The 16,719-nt window shown below is 35.3% G+C and overlaps 1 protein-coding gene across 7 annotated transcripts in view; it reads right to left on the minus strand.

The window, feature by feature from the left end:
* Window positions 1-16,719, minus strand: part of ano1a (anoctamin 1, calcium activated chloride channel a) — a 190,804-nt gene continuing 174,085 nt past the window's right edge. For all 7 annotated transcript variants that reach the window (XM_089116861.1, XM_089116936.1, XM_089116753.1 and 4 more), the window contains 8 exons: window positions 14,288-14,345; window positions 13,593-13,693; window positions 10,749-10,885; window positions 9,872-10,024; window positions 7,169-7,221; window positions 4,102-4,286; window positions 3,923-4,028; window positions 1-2,022 (listed from right to left, as the gene is read on the minus strand). In XM_089116861.1, the coding sequence (XP_088972987.1) occupies window positions 1,825-2,022; window positions 3,923-4,028; window positions 4,102-4,286; window positions 7,169-7,221; window positions 9,872-10,024; window positions 10,749-10,885; window positions 13,593-13,693; window positions 14,288-14,345 (991 nt within the window). In that variant the 3' untranslated portion in view covers window positions 1-1,824. The remainder of the gene's footprint in view (window positions 2,023-3,922; window positions 4,029-4,101; window positions 4,287-7,168; window positions 7,222-9,871; window positions 10,025-10,748; window positions 10,886-13,592; window positions 13,694-14,287; window positions 14,346-16,719) is intronic.

Consider the following 16,719-nt stretch of genomic DNA (forward strand, 5'->3'; position numbering starts at 1 on the left):
CAAATGTATATGACATTTATTTTAGAAACAGTTCAAAAGCATAAGTACAGTCACAACTTCCCATTAGCAGTTTGAGACAGTAAAACTCCATGACGACACGAAAGACATTCTTTCACAGAGGTAAACAGTATGTGGATGATGTAACAGTCTGAACAGAGGTTTACATTGTATTAATAAAGGTAGAACCAAAGCCTTTGTGGAGATACAGGAATATAAAAAAAATTAAAAAAAAAAAACAATTCTGTAGTACGTGAGGAAAACACACAGGCATATGTCAAAACAAACAGAATGTCTTAAGACTGGATTTATATTTATATTATATTCATTTCAATTAGAACCACTCTTATTTATCACACTTTTAGACACACATAAGTACAATGAATGGAAGACACATGCAACATCTTGTACCAAAACACATCGGTTCAATCATCTTCGCCATCAAAGACAAGAGAAAACATTCAGACAGGCAGACACAAAACTCTCCATTTAATATTAATAAATGCAGCGCATTTCCGTGAATATTAAGGCCTCTTGAACGTCATGGGTTTCTAAGCAGCGAACCCTTTATTAACAGCATTATCAGATGCACTACCTATAAACCAAGCTCTTGCATGCTGCCGAAAAAATCCATCGGCATTCTGTCAAAATCGCATAGAATACTAAAAAAAGACCAAGTGAGGATTGTAGTAACTTTGATTTAATAGTAGTGTTTTATGTCTATATTTTATAGACGCTAAAGCCTAAACAGAAACATTCATTACTATGACAGCGCAGAACTACTTCTTGATATTGATAGTTGCTAATTCACTCGGGCAGAAATCTTCTGAATGAAAGGTTTTATAATAAATCATTTAAAAAGCACTTTAAATGAGTCCTATCCTATCAATATCGCAAACATAAACGTTACAATTTCATGTTAAAAGTCCTATAAAAGCATGTTTTTTTTTTGTTTTTAATAAAATGCTGAAGCAGCAATGTGTCACAAAACAACACACTATTCATCAGTCAACAGATAAAACCATACAAACCCTAGAGCCCTCTTTCTGAACAAACCGCCAGACTGCATAAAGCTAGAAAAAGTGAGCGTTGCGTTAAAGGAGTAGTTCACTTTAAAAAAAAAAACTTTTGCTGATAATTTACTCACCCCCATGTCATCCAAGATGTCCATGTCTTTCTTTCTTCAGTCGAAAAGAAATTAAGGTTTTTGATGAAAACATTCCAGGATTTTTCTCCATATAATGGACTTCAATGGGGACCAAACGGTTCAAGGTCCAAATGAGAGTTTCAGTGCAGCTTCAAAGGGCTTTAAACGATTCCAGATGATGATTAAGGGTCTTATCTAGCGAAACGATCGCTCATTTAAAAAATAAATCAAAAACTTTGAATTGTATAAGCACAAATGCTCGCCATCATTTGAGTCATTTGGTTGATTGAACAGGAGAGTCGAGCAAGGCGAGCATTTGAGCTTATGAAACTTAAAGTTTTTTATTTATTTTTGAAATGACCGATGGTTTCGCTTGATAAGACCCTTATTCATCGTCTGGTGTCGTTTAAAGCCCTTTAAAGCTGCACTGAAACTGTCTTTTGGACCTTGAACCGTTTGGTCCCCATTGAAGTCCATTATATGGAGAAAAATCCTGAAAAAACATCATTTCTTTTCGACTGAAGAAAGAATGACATGGACATCTTGGATGACATGGGGGTGAGTAAATTATCAGCAAAAGTTTTTACTCCTTTAACAGACGGAAGGAAAACGGTATGCAAATGAGGAGGCAGTCACGTGACCTTTGTACCGACATTGAGTTCTGATGAAGATCAGCTGGTCTAAGCCTGCGAACTGGGACGCGAGCGCAGCGGTTGAGGACTCGGGTCGCCGATGGTGTTCCTGTACTTCTTACCCCGCTCCTCCTTCATGAACAACTCAACGATGAGGTTCCTCTCCTTGTGTATCTGAACGCTAATGTCCTTGGGAATGTCTGGGATTAGCCAATCCACAAAGTCGCTCATCAGCATTACCACATTCTGGACCGAGAGGAGAGAGAGAATTAACACTCGTATTGGAGTCCAGTCAAACCAAAAAGTATTCAGACACCAGATATATATTTTTTACTAGTGGGTGCAGGACACTATAGTTCATTTATGTACGTGAGGAGAGCAAAAATAAAGTAAACTGTGACATATCATACCCAAAAATCCTTCATAAAGTGACTACCAGTAAAATTTATATACATTTGGGACCAAATATGATTCAGAAACTTTGACCTGAACAGTGTTTTTTCTTTAATTGCTAATGCGACCTTTTTACACCACAGACTGTATTGGTTGAGCTAAACTGGTATTATCTAATGGTGTAGTTCAATTTAACAGCTGACAGATATCCAACATAATTCATTTATGAGACAAATATGACAAAACCAGTGAAATATCAACTGATTATCATATTTTATTACCACTACAGTGAATAAACTGTGATAATGCTGAAAGTGTTAAATTGTACCACAAAAATCACAAGAAAAAAGATTCAAATTATAGTATTGCGTAACAAAAGTAAAGCATATTATATAAGCATTCATGTTTTTAGCATTACAACATTTATTTTCATGACAATTAGGTACATTTTGCATAATTGCAATCGAAAAAATAATAATTGAATGTTAAAGTACACTTGTAAGCGTATATTACACTCAGTATAGGTTTCATGAACTAAAATAAAGCTGAAATATTAGAAACGTAAATGTAAATTAGATATATTGCCTGAAGTAAAAATAAAGCTAACTTGAAATATTTGGGCGATAAACTTAATAAAACATGACAAAAGTAGTTAACAAAATTACTAAAACAAACTAAATTGAAAATATGTAAAATATCACTAAATAACACAATATTTGTAAAATAACACTGATCAAAGTAGTATCTGAAATTCATTTTTGCCCATTTTAATAATGGGTATAAATGATTAAAGTGGACTGTAAAGAAAATGAGATTTTACACATTATAATAATATCAGAATTAATTGTAATAAATTAAATATAATTTATAATTAATACTGTCAAATTGATTAGTCATGATTAATTTCATCTTAACATATACGTTTTTGTTTATATATAGTGTGTGTGAATTATATTATATATATATTATATTATATTATATATATATATATATATATATATATATGAAGAGTTCAGATGCAAAAGCCTCTAAATGCCATTTGAAATTTTCTTCTTTAATGATGATTTTTATCAAACTTGTATATTTAAGTTCAGTAATTTCACTTAAATAACAATTAATAGGTAATTATCATTGCAATTTAAGTGAAATTACTGAACTTAAATATATAAGTTTGATAAAAATCATCATTAAAGAAGAAAATTTCAAATGGCATTTAGAGGCTTTTGCATCTGAACTCTTCATATATAGGGCTGTCAAACGATTAAATCACATCCAAAATAAAAGTTTGTTTACACATAATATATGGGGGTGTACTGTGTATACTTATTTTGTATATATATATATATATACACACAGACACACACACACACTCATGTATACTTAAGAAAAAAAATATTATTTATATATAAAATATTTCTATTTATATATAATATAAATTATATATAAATCTATATACAGTATTATACATGAAAATGTTTCTTAAATATATACAAGCATGTGTGTGTGTGTGTATATATATATATATATATATATATATATATATATAAAATAATTATACACCGTGCAATTATTTATTATTTATTTATTTTGGATGCGATTAATCGATTTGACAGCTCTATTTATAATTAAATAATTTTTTAGAATAAATATATATTAAACAACAAACAATAATAAAAAGATTCATACAGAAAGTAACAAGAAATCAAAAATGTACAATTATTTAATTTGGTGTTTAATGAATATGTTTTCTGACCTGAAAGACGATGACGAAGGCGAATCGCGCCGCCAGAATGGCCCAGAATTCTCGTGAGAACTCGTACGGCGTGTCAGACCATGGTGGGTCCCTGTAATCTTTATATCTGCGGATAGTGTAAACATTATGAATATGATAAACACCTAGAAGATCCACACAGTGCAAAAGCGCGCGCGCACCTGCAGACGTCGACGCGGTAGCCCAGATGAAGCGGATCCATCGGCTCGGTGCCAGGCTGGAAGTGACTGACGTTGAAGTAGGAGAGTGTATGGTTGACGAAGCCATGAAGAGTCCCGTCTGGACTGTACATGTACTGATAGACCAGGCGTGGGATGAAGTCAGAAGTGAAGGAGATCACAAACGCCTGAGGAGGGACACAGGAACGCGCGTTTGTCAACCGGTGTGTGTCTCTGATATTCTGTTTCCTAGGCTGTGTTTGAAATCGCCCCATAAACTCTTAAATAGGGCATTATTTGAGGGGACCGATAATTATAGTAGTGTGTCCAAAACCAATATGGACATTATCAAGTGCACTCATTCAAACCATAATGGAAAATACCCATGATGCACGGATGAATTACCGTGCGTCACCGGAAGATGGCGCTCACAGCTCAATCATCCATCCTCCAAACCGCTGGTCTAATCATGGCTTCAGCATAATATTATACAGGTATAAATTCTTTTTTAGTTGATGAATTAAGGTTTATACATGCTAGTTTCCATGACAGAGTTCAAGATAAATCTTTTCATTACTACTTGAGCTGCCAGTTTGCCAAGTTTCAAATGATTATTACAGTTTTTCTCAGTCGCTTTGGTACATTTCTCAAATCAGAATTGAAATTATCAATCTTCACATCATTGTCACTTATGCATATCAAAAAAGCAGTTTCTCATTTCTATGAACAAGTTGCAAATGATTCGGTACATCCATGCAAATGATCACATGCCGTTTCCTACATTATCAATTGTTTATAAAATGATCAACTGTTGAATTGTCTTAGGCATTACTAAGTCTTTACATGCAAAATGATTGAACAAGTCATCATAATCAAGCATATTTCTATACATTTCCATTAATTTTTTTCTAAATCTGTCCACTTTTTTTTTTTTGCGATACAGAAAGGAAAGAAAGCACTGTATGACTTGACTGTACCGCAATACAAGTGTAAATGGGAATCTTGTCCAGTCTCTTGCAATCAAACTCCCACACACACTAAGGTGTGTAACCTACAATTTACAATAACGGTCATCAAAACTTTATCCACAGTTTACTTCAGATCATCCCTCTGTTATACTGACGACAATGACTAAGCAATCTGACTGTGTTATCCGCACACATCGACACAAGCACTCGTCATTCGGATGCACTGACATGTTCATTGACACAGATGTTTACTTTTGAGTGATGAACTGAGGACTGGCTTTTGCAGGTTTTGAGAAAATTGTTTTGAGAAATGTTTGTCACTTACTGTTTCACAAATGTCGAGGATGATTCGAGAAAAGTACCAAAGCGACTGAGAAAAACTGTAAACAGCACAAACTATGCAAAAGCGGCAACCCTTCCAGTGTCCGGATTCACTCCTTCACCTGAACTATACTAGTCTAGTGGATTAATGTAGGGAGTAGTGAATGAGTGTGCAGGGGCTGATTTTGATCATTTTCAGCAAGTGAAAGAAATATAGCTGTGAAGTCAGATCATTTAGAAAAGTAAAAGCACACCTGTGTAAAATCATAGAAGAAGATAAAGTAAAATCTCTGAGAAGAAGCAATTTAGGCCCCATTTACACTGCATGGTTCAAGTGACCCAAATCCGTCACAGATCGGATACGACCGGTGAATGTGTAAGCAGGAAAATAATATGAATATGAATCGGATACGGCATTTGCGTGTGCCATGTAAGCAGACAGTCGTACATCATTAAAAAAAGTGAAGTCAACTCAGATGGACACCACCAACTGAGATCACATGACTTAAAGGAGTAGTTCACTTTTATAAAAAAATTTTGCTGATAATTTACTCACCACCATGTCATCCAAGATGTCCATGTCTTTCTTTCTTCAGTCGAAATGAAATGAAGGTTTTTGATGAAAACCTTTTTTTTCTCCATATAATGGACTTCAAAGGGAACCAAACGGTTCAAGGTCCAAAAGAGAGTTTCAGTGCAGCTTCAAAGGGCTTTAAACGACACCAGACGATGAATAAGGGTCTTATCAAGCGAAACAATCGCTCATTTAATAAATAATTAAGTTTAAGTTTTATTTGCTCAAATGCTCGCCTTGCTCTGTTCTGTGATGCGCGTTCGTGACTCTCCTGTTCGAACTCGTTCATCAAAATGAATGAATCTTTTCCAGAGTCAACTCGTTCATTTCGTACATTGAATGAACAAAATTACACGAAAAAAGATTCTTTCATTTTGATGAACGAGTTTAAACTTTGTTATTTATTTATGAAATGAGCGATCGTTTCGCTTGATAAGACCCTTATTCATCGTCTGGAATCGTTTAAAGCTCTTTGAACAGTTTGCAGTTTGCACTGAAACTGTCATTTGGACCTTGAACCGTTTGGTTCCCATTGAAGTCCATTATATGGAGAAAAATCCTGGAATGTTTTCATCAAAAACCTTTTCGACTGAAGAAAGAATGACATGGACATCTTGGATGACATGGGGGTGAGTAAATTATCAGCAAAAGTTTTTTTGTTTTGTTTTTTTTTAAAGTGAACTACTCCTTTAATATAGGCGTGATGGTGGACGAAGGATACACACAGTGAAGCAATGCGGAGGTTTTATGTGTTTTGAGTGTTTGAGGCGAAAAATGCAGGGTTGTTACAGAAATAAATCCATGTTTGAAGACATTTCCCGAGATATAGTGCTCGTGGCTACAGTGCCAACAAGGGGTCTCATCTTTTTCTCCGCCGTACGAGACCAATGTTGTGGGAAGCAAAACACTGCATAATTTGATTTGCATCTGCATCCATTGCATTTCGTGCTGTTTTACTCCCTTTTCCGGATGAGAACGTCTACATTTGGTAGTTTCAGCAGTGGATAGTTAAATGCAAAAATGGGATACGGGTCACTTTTAAAAGATGATGTAAGCGGGTCGTCAAAAAAACGGATATAGTCAGAAAATTGGATTTGGGCATCAAGACCTGCAGTGTAAATGCAGCCATTGTGACACTTTCCAGAATGGACTTGATAAACGGTTCATCATTCACAGTACAGGACACACACACGAACTGAAAACCTACATTAACAATGACGGCCACTTTACTGAGTCCTCTGAGAAGAGTGTACCAGATCCCTTCAAGACAAAGAAACAGAAAAACAGACATTAGATTACACATATTGTGTGTTTTAAAACAGTTATATTTGCAGCTGGGTAAGGCTGAATCTTTAATATTTTTAAAATAAAATATAACGTTTAATAAATCTTTAATAAAATCTTAAACGAGATTTAGCCATAAAGGCACATATTACCACTAGATGGTGATAAATGGTTGTCATAAAGCTTGGGATCAGACTCAGAGTACATCAAGCCATTCCCTTGGTGTATAATTTGCAGCGTAATCATGCTTATAGTTGTAGATTGAGCATAATTTCCCCTTTTTAGCCTTTCGCTGGGGTTAAACAGTGTATTGCATTGAAAACAAGCATTGTTGTAACAATAGTTAGGGAAGTATGGGGCAAGTTGTCACACTCCAGTGAATATTTCTCATGGTTGGTTCATTGTTAAAAGCACAAAAAGCTCATTACATTATTACCCAGACAATGCACCCCATAGCAGGGCAAGTTAGCAATATAAAATACTTATAATAATACATTAATCATCACTATTAGCAAATTATGTGACATAAGCACAATTTGTTTACTAATCTAATTATTCTAATTGAACTTATTGATTGCATTGAAGAATTTGACAAAAGCTGAAGAATACGTTTAATAAGACACTATAGGGCTGTAACCAATTAAATTAAACCCCAAGCCACTTTATTTTACACTGCAGAAGTGTCACAGATAATGCCTGAAGTGAAAATTGCATAATGTTATGAGCTTATCTGCCACTAGGTGGTGGTGGCAAGTCTTAATGAGTGAATCATTAAATCTTTCATTCAAACGATCCATTCAAAACAGATTCACTGGCTTCGTTTAACCTCATAAAACTCATACACTGCATGGTTGGGTTGAGTACATGTATGAGTGTATAGTGTGTCATTTGGGACACAACTACATTCACAAACTTCCTTAAAGGGATACTCCACTTTTTTTTTGGAAATAGGCTCATTTTACAACTCCCCCAGAGTTAAACAGTCGAATCCATTCAGACGATTTTCAGATTTTTAGAAGAATATCAGTAACCAGACAGTTTCTGGTCTCATTGACTTCCATAGTAGGAAAAAAAGTGTATACTGTATATATACTATGGAAGTCAATGGGACCAGAAACTGTCTGGTTACTGATATTCTTCTAAAAATCAGAAAATCGGGTGAATGGTTCGAAAATGGTAAAACTCGACTGTTTAACTCTGGGGGAGTGGCAAAATGAGCCTATTTCCAAAAAAAGTCGAGTATCCCTTTAAGCACTTCCCTCAAGGGAATCCCGCCGATGTGGACGAGGGAAGTTTATTTGGACAGACCCCCGACCCCTCGATCCCTCGATTTTGACAAAGGGAGCGATTCTACTCATATGTACACTACTGATCCAGACCACAATCCAACATGATTATGACATCATTACAGCAACTTGCAGTGCTCGTACTTAAAGGGATAGTTCATTTTGAAATTAGTTTTTGGTTTGTTTTAGCTTACCTCAAGGGCATCCAAGATGTAGTTGTCTTTGTTTTTTTTCTGAGTATTTTTAATTTTTATATTTTTAGCTCAAACCGTTCTTGTCTGTCAGTCATATAATGGAGGTCTATGGTCACCACCTCAAAGAGCATGCACAGAGAAGTCCAAATTAAACATGATTTAATGACTCGTAAATGTAAGTACACATTGATGGCCTAAGACACGAAACGAGCGGTTTGTGAAAGAAAACTAACAGTATTTATATCGTTTTTACCTTTTGTAACCACAGCCACGTCCAAGTGATCTGAGGGTGCGGGCGCTTTGTGGCTGTGGTTACAAGAGGTAAAAACGATATAAATACTGTTAGTTTTCTCACACAAACCGCTCGTTTCGTGTGTTAGGCCATCAATGTGTACTTACATTTACGAGTCATTAAATCATGTTTAATTTGGACTTCTCTGTGCATGCTCTTTGAGGTGGTGACCATAGACCTCCATTTTATGACTGACAGACAAGAACAGTTTGACAGAAAAATATCAAAATAGAAAATATTGTGGAAACAAAGATTGAGTCAATTCGTTCGTTGAATGAACCAAAAGACTCGGAAAAAGATTCGTTCATTTTGATGTACGAGTTCGAAACAGGAGTCACGAACACGCATCACAGAACAGAGCAAGGCGAGCATTTGAGCTTATAAAAATTAAACTTTGTTATTTATTTATTAAATGAGCGATCGTTTCGCTTGATAAGACCCTTATTCATCGTCTGGAGTCGTTTAAAGCCCTTTGAACAGTTTGCACTGAAACTGAACCGTTTGGTTCCCATTGAAGTCCATTATATGGAGAAAAATCCTGGAAGGTTTTCATCAAAAACCTTAATTTCTTTTCGACTAAAGAAAGAAAGACATGGACATCTTGGATGACATGGGGGTGAGTAAATTATTTATTTAATTAAAAAAAGTTTTTTGAAAAGTGAACTACTCCTTTAAGCTTCTTGTTTTATTCAGGTGTTGTATAAAATCAATATCACAGGTTATATAATCAAACGGGGGCATTTTCTGTGGATTTTGGAGTATGTATATTGTATAAATCACAAAAGACACTCAAACATGTTTGCATTCCATCATCACATCGGATGCACTGAAACTCGTGTGAAGAAGATACTGACCAATGTCTTTTGCTCTTACAGCAATCGGTCTTCTCAGTTCCGTCACAAACTTTTTGGCATCGAGACGGATCTCGATGATGTTGTTCAGTAGAGCGAAGAGCGGAGCCAGCGGGAAGGACGCCACAAACAAGGTCACCATCCCAAACTGAATGACTAGATGAGAGAGAGAAACAAAAACATCCAGCTTCCACTAAAGCAAAACCCAGAATTATCAGAGAATAATTCTAAATGAATCAGATGTTGGTATGCTAGGAAACTTTAAGTTAACACAAAATCGTTTTTCTTTCTAGTTCGTCTGATGCTCCTGAAACTAGTCTCAGGAGGAGGAGTGTGGCTCAAAGATGGAGGACCGGGACGGGAGAGACCGTGAGAGATGGAAGTATGGATGGAGGATGGTAGGTGAGGGGGTGGGATGTTATTAATGAATTCAAGCCAGAACTAAAGCTCATAATCTCACACTGCTCTGCCAGCCCCCCTTTGGACCCATAATGCCTCTCTCTTCGCAGAAGTCCAACCCACGCTGAAGCACAGATGAGGCGAGATAAGAGGAGGGGCCGGTAACACACCAACTCCACGTATGATGAGAACACTGCAGATCCTTCACATGTACATGGACGTGCATTTACCCTGCATGCGGTCTCGAGTAATACTGCTAAATCCATCTAGTCGAGTTTAGACATTTCAATTAGTGTTTGTGGACAGCACGGGTTTAATAATTCAGCATCGGAAACTGTAATTATGATACATTAGTAATGATGTCGTGTTCCTCCATGAGTGCAGAAAACAGAGCCAGTCAGACTAGGAGAGAATGCAAACAAACGTTTATACATCTGTATGTGTGTGTGTGTGTGTGGGCGCATATTGTGTTCTGACTCACTCATTTCCATGTACTCTGGGTTGAGTCCGACAAAGGGCCCAAGGAAGTGGTCCTTCTCGTGGCGATGAAGCGTTTTGTTCAACTCTTCCTGATGACTTTTGTCTATCTTGCGTTGTCGGAGCATTTTCTTCAGTTTCCTGTGACAAACACACAGTAATTATCACTGAATTCAAGCGTATTGAATCATCATTTGGAGAGCCTCACGAATGCTCAGATTAAATTAGATATCTGTATTATTTTCCACCATTTTAATAATATATTCATACAGTTTTGGAAAAGTTTTTTTTTTAAACAAAAAGGAAATTCAAAACTTGGATGCACTTATATGATTATTAATATCTGAGCATCAATAAAAACTGATAATTGACCACCAAATCAGCATTTCAGAGTAATTTTCGGAGTGATCATGTGACACTGAAGACTGGAGTAATGATGCTGAAAATATAGCTTTGATCACAGGAGTACATTACGTTTTAAAATGTATTAGAAAAGAAAATAGTTCTCTAAAAATTCTAATAATATTTCACAATGTTACGGTTTTTACTTAATTTTTTTTATCAAATAAATGCGGCCCTGGTGAGCATTTACGGAAGAGGATTAGGGCCAAGCAATAATAACAAAATAAAACCATCTCGAGATTAAAGTCATTATAATGCGAGAAAAAACTCATTAAATTTCGAGAAAAAAAGTCGAAATATAATCTAGAGAATAAACTCTTTAAATATTGAGTAAAGTTGTTGTGTTTCGAGAATAAACTCGTTAAATTGAGATAAAAAGTCGAAATACAATCTTGAGAGTAAACTCTTTAAATATCGAGAATAAAGTCGTTGTGTTTTGAGAAAAAACTTGTTAAATTTCGAGAAAAAAGTCGAAATACAATCTTGAAAATAAACTAATTAAATATCGAGAATGAAGTCGTTGTGTTTCGAGAAAAAACGTGTTAAATTTCGATAAAAAAGTCGAAATAATCGTGAGAATAAAATCATTAAATTTAAGAGAATAAAGTCGTCGTATTTCGAGAATAAACTCGTTAAATTTCGAGATAAAAGTCTAAATAATCGTGTTTCGAGAATAAACTTATTAAATTTGAGAAAAAAGTCGAAATAATAGTGAGAATAAAATCATTAAATTTAGAGAATAAAGTTGTGTTTCGAGAAAAAAAGTCGAAATGAAATTCGATCACAACAACTTTATTCTGAATATTTAATGAGTTTATTTTCAAGATTGTATTTCGACTTTTTTTTCGAAATTTAACGAGTTTTTTTCTCGAAACACAACGACTTTATTCTCGATATTTATTGAGTTTATTCTCAAGATTGTATTTCGACTTTTTTCCTAGAAATTTAACGAGTTTTTTTTCGAAACAACGACTTTATTCTCGATATTTAAAGAGTTTATTTTCAAGATTGTATTTCGACTTTTTTCCTAGAAATTTAACGAGTTTTTTTTTCGAAACAACGACTTTATTCTCGATATTTAAAGAGTTTATTTTCAAGATTGTATTTCGACTTTTTTCTCGAAATGTAACGAGTTTAATCTAGCATTATAATGACTTTAATCTCGATATTTAATTAATTTATTCTCAAGATTTTATTTCGACTTTTTTTCTCTAAATTTAATGACTTAAATCTCGAGATGGTTTTAATTATTTATTATTGCTTGGCCCTAATCCTCTTCCGTAAGCATTAGATTTTTCTTTAAATATATATATATATATATATATTTAAAAACTCATATATATAAATAAAATGAAAATTTTACATTTTGAAATGAATTTTGCAAATGCCTATATCTATATCTTTTATTGTATGACTTATATGGCTAAAGAGGGACTTTTTTCAAATCAGAGAAACAATCTTTCCAACCAAGTAGTCAAAGTAAGAAAAAAAATGCTTTTGATTTTGCATTAAAATATAAGAACAATATTTAAATATTGATATTTTTATGCACTGATATAACAACAGATAGCAATAAATACTATAAACTTAAACCTTTGTACTATAAAATTTTAATATATGAAAAATGTCATGTGAATTTGCATGTAGCTACACAGGAAGTGATCGCAAAGCTAAACTAATGACGCAATCTTTATGAATTTTAATGGCCAAGTAAGAATCAAAGGTTTTAGATTGTCAGCCAAATAATAGTGACTATATGTACTACAGTAGGCACAGTCTTGATTATGTCTTAAGTTGTGACGTATGGGAAAAAAGTGAGAATCTCAACAGCCATTTATAAGAATTATTTACAGCACATCATTAAGCTAAGCTTTAAAATCGTTCTAAAAATTATCCCAGATACCAATATTTTGAAGATTCATTAAAAAAAAAAATATATATATATATTTCACTGTCTGGTCAATCTAGATTTCGCGATGAAAAAAAGATCATGTTTTTTGTTATGTGGTAGTACAGCACACTGTGAGCATATATAAGCACAGTAACGAGTAATTGGACCCAGAAATTGTGACATGTATCTTGACTTAACATTTTGCAGATTTCCTCCAAAAATCTGTCTGGATCTGCTGGATGTGTGTCTTTTACCTTGTATTACAATCAGAACCATTTGCATGGGCTAAGCTTACACTTTGCATTTGTCCAAGAACAACAAAATGTATTTGCAAGCATGCAGCAAGGTTTGTCCATGAAAAGAGAAAGGATAATGCGAGGTCATTTCAGAGCACTGGTATGAAACACAAAGTACAATTATTGGCTAAAGAATGCATGTCTAGAAATGTACACCACACCTATAATGGAGAGCTGAAATTGATCAGATTTCTTTCGTCTCTGTGGGAATAATGACTTAGAAATGTGCCTACATGTTCTCTATGGTGTGTGTACTCACGGAACGCCAATCTCAAACAGGTTATTCTGGATGAGCTGTTTGCCAAGCATGGTGATGCAGAGCTGAATGCACAACTCCATCAGACAGCCGGCATGAGCGCACTGTGGGGTGAGACGAAGAGAGACTTCAGTCAGTTACTGTGGCCGACAAACCTTCGCATGTGTTAGTCATGAGGACTGAGGTAACTAGGACAATCTGTCAAGTTATTTTTCATTTGATGATGTGGTTACAAAAATAGAGTATGGTTCAGAGTGGATTTAGCTTTAAAGGGATACTCCACTTTTGTTGGAAATAGGCTCATTTTAGCACTCCCCCAGAGTTAAACAGTTGAGTTTTACCGTTTTCGAATGTATTCAGCCGATTTTCTGATATTTAGAAGAATATCAGTAACCAGACAGTTTCTGGTCTCATTGACTTCCATAGTACATTTTTTCCTACTATGGAAGTCAATGAGACCAGAAACTGTCTGGTTACTGATATTCTTCTAAATATCAGAAAATCGGCTGAATGGATTTGAAAACGGTAAAACTCGACTGTTTAACTCTGGGGGAGTGGTAAAATGAGCCTATTTCCAAAAAAAGTGGAGTATCCCTTTAAATACACACACATGTATTTCAATGGTCAATGAGCACGTTTTATGACACCGTTTATGACTTCCTGCTCTTGAAAACCAACACACACAAGTAGATAAGTACCTCTTCCATCCGGTAAGACCCCAATACGTAGATATATTTGCCTGGGCGTCCGATGAGTCTGGAGGCATTGGATAGGGGAAGGTCAAGAGCCGAATTTACCAGCCAATGCACACAAAATAGATATTACAGTAAAAGTGTCTTAAAGGGATAGTTCACTTTGAAATTCATTTTTGGTATGTTTTAGCTTACCTTAAGGGCATCCAAGATGTAGGTGTCTTTGTTTCCGCAGTAGTTTCAATTTTTATATTTTTAGGTCAAACCGTCCGTGTCTGTCAGTCACATAATGGAGGTCTATGGTCACCACCTCAAAGAGCATGCACAGAGAAGTCCAAATTAAACATGATTTAATGATTCGTAAATGTAAGTACACATTGATGGCCTAAGACACGAAACGAGCGGTTTGTGTGAGAAAACGAACAGTATTTATATCTTTTTAGATATATATATCGTTTTTAGTATGGAAAGCGCTCGCGCCCTCAGATCACTTGGACGTGGCTGTGGTTACAAGAAGTAAAAACGATATAAATACTGTTCGTTTTCTCACACAAACCGCTCGTTTCGTGTCTTAGGCCATCAATGTGTACTTACATTTACGAGTCATTAAATCATGTTTAATTTGGACTTCTCTGTGTACGCTCTTTAAGGTGGTGACCATAGACCTCCATTATATGACTGATAGACAAGAACGGTTTGACCTAAAAATATCAAAATTGAAACTACTATTGACACCTACATGTTGGATGCCCTTGAGGTAAGCTAAAACATACCAAAAATTAATTTCAAAGTGAATTATCCCTTTAAAATAGCTCTGTTTCTAAACCTAGTGAGCAATATTATACTGCACAGAAATCAAAAACCAGCATGGTGGCACATAGAAATGCATGCTGGTCTAAGCTGTTATTCCAGCAAGGACAATACCCAATTGTGGCTCACACTCACAGCTATACGTGATAAAGCCACGGGACATCACAAGTTTTCATTGAGTGATTGCGATTTCATAGGAGTTGAGTGGCACATGAGGAGTTATAAGAAGCTGTGAATACCAAACTGCCAGTTAAATACCATTGAAGTGCAAGAATGCAGTGAGTCACTGTGAATGCATGATAAAAGTTCATCAAAGTGATTTGCCAAAACAAGTCTGCAGTAGTAAGTCCATACTTGATGCATTGTTTCGAGAATTAAAAAGGAGTTGTTGGTGTTAAACGTTTTAATTGCCCTTGTACAGTAGGGCGGTTTCAGTCTTGCTGTATTTTTGTTGCAATCTTGCACAACATATGCATTGTATTTATAATCCAAAAGGCGTTTAGGTTTGGCCTTTTTTCCTCACACACTATAATAGCTGTCATTAAATAACTAACGGTGATAGCATGCGTGTTCTGAGCCTGCATGCTTGGAGAAGCCTTTCTATATCAGCAGGTATCAATAGTTTATATTCGTCCTTCTCGTTCATAAAGGAAAATGTAAAATATATCATAAAGCAGTGGTGCATTTTGATAATCATTCATGCTGATCACTTTTTTCATTTCAGAAGGTTTATGTTGTTTTGAAAATATTTGTTGATTGAAATGCTCAGGTAAGATTAGAACAGCTTTCTGTCTGTGCCGTCTTGACTCACTTTTACTTTTATTCTTGTACACGGATTAATTCGCTAAGCTGAACAGCCAATCAAAGTTCTTTCTCACACAGATTTCTCACTCAATTGGTCAAAAAGTCCCTGACGGGGTCTGACGGTACGGTACACCACAACAAAAACTGGGCCGGCCGACGGTCAAAAACGGAGATGTTGGCTGATGGCCGACCATAGCCATGGTGTGTCAGGGTCTTAAAGGAGTAGTTCACTTTTTTAAAAAAACTTTTGCTGATAATTTACTCTCCATGTCTTTCTTTCGTCAGTCGAAAAGAAATTAAGGTTTTTGATGAAAACATTCCAGGATTTTTCTCCATATAATGGACTTCAATGGGAACCAAACGATTCAAGGTCCAAAAGACAGTTTCAGTGCAAACTGTTCAAAGGGCTTTAAACGATTCCAGACGATGAATAAGGGTCTTATCAAGCGAAACGATCGCTCATTTAAAAAATAAATAACAAAGTTTAAATTTTATAAGCATTAAATGCTCGCCTTGCTCTGTTCTGTGATGCGCGTTCGTGACTCTCCAGTTCGAACTCGTTCATCAAAATGAATGAATCTTTTTCTGAGTCAATTCGTTCATTTCATTCTTTGAATGAACCAAATGACACGAAAAAATATTCGTTCATTTTGATGAACGAGTTCGAACAGGAGAGTCACGAACGCGCATCACAGAACAGAGCAAGGCGAGCATTTAATGCTTATAAAATTTAAACTGTGTTATTTATTTTTAAATGAGCGATCGTTTCGCTTGATAAGACTCTTATTCATCGTCTGGAATCATTTAAAGCTCTTTGAACAGTT

The sequence above is a fragment of the Pimephales promelas genome, chromosome 1 (assembly GCF_988280905.1).
Source record: "Pimephales promelas chromosome 1, fPimPro1.hap1.1, whole genome shotgun sequence".
In the NCBI taxonomy this organism is placed as follows: domain Eukaryota; kingdom Metazoa; phylum Chordata; class Actinopteri; order Cypriniformes; family Leuciscidae; genus Pimephales; species Pimephales promelas.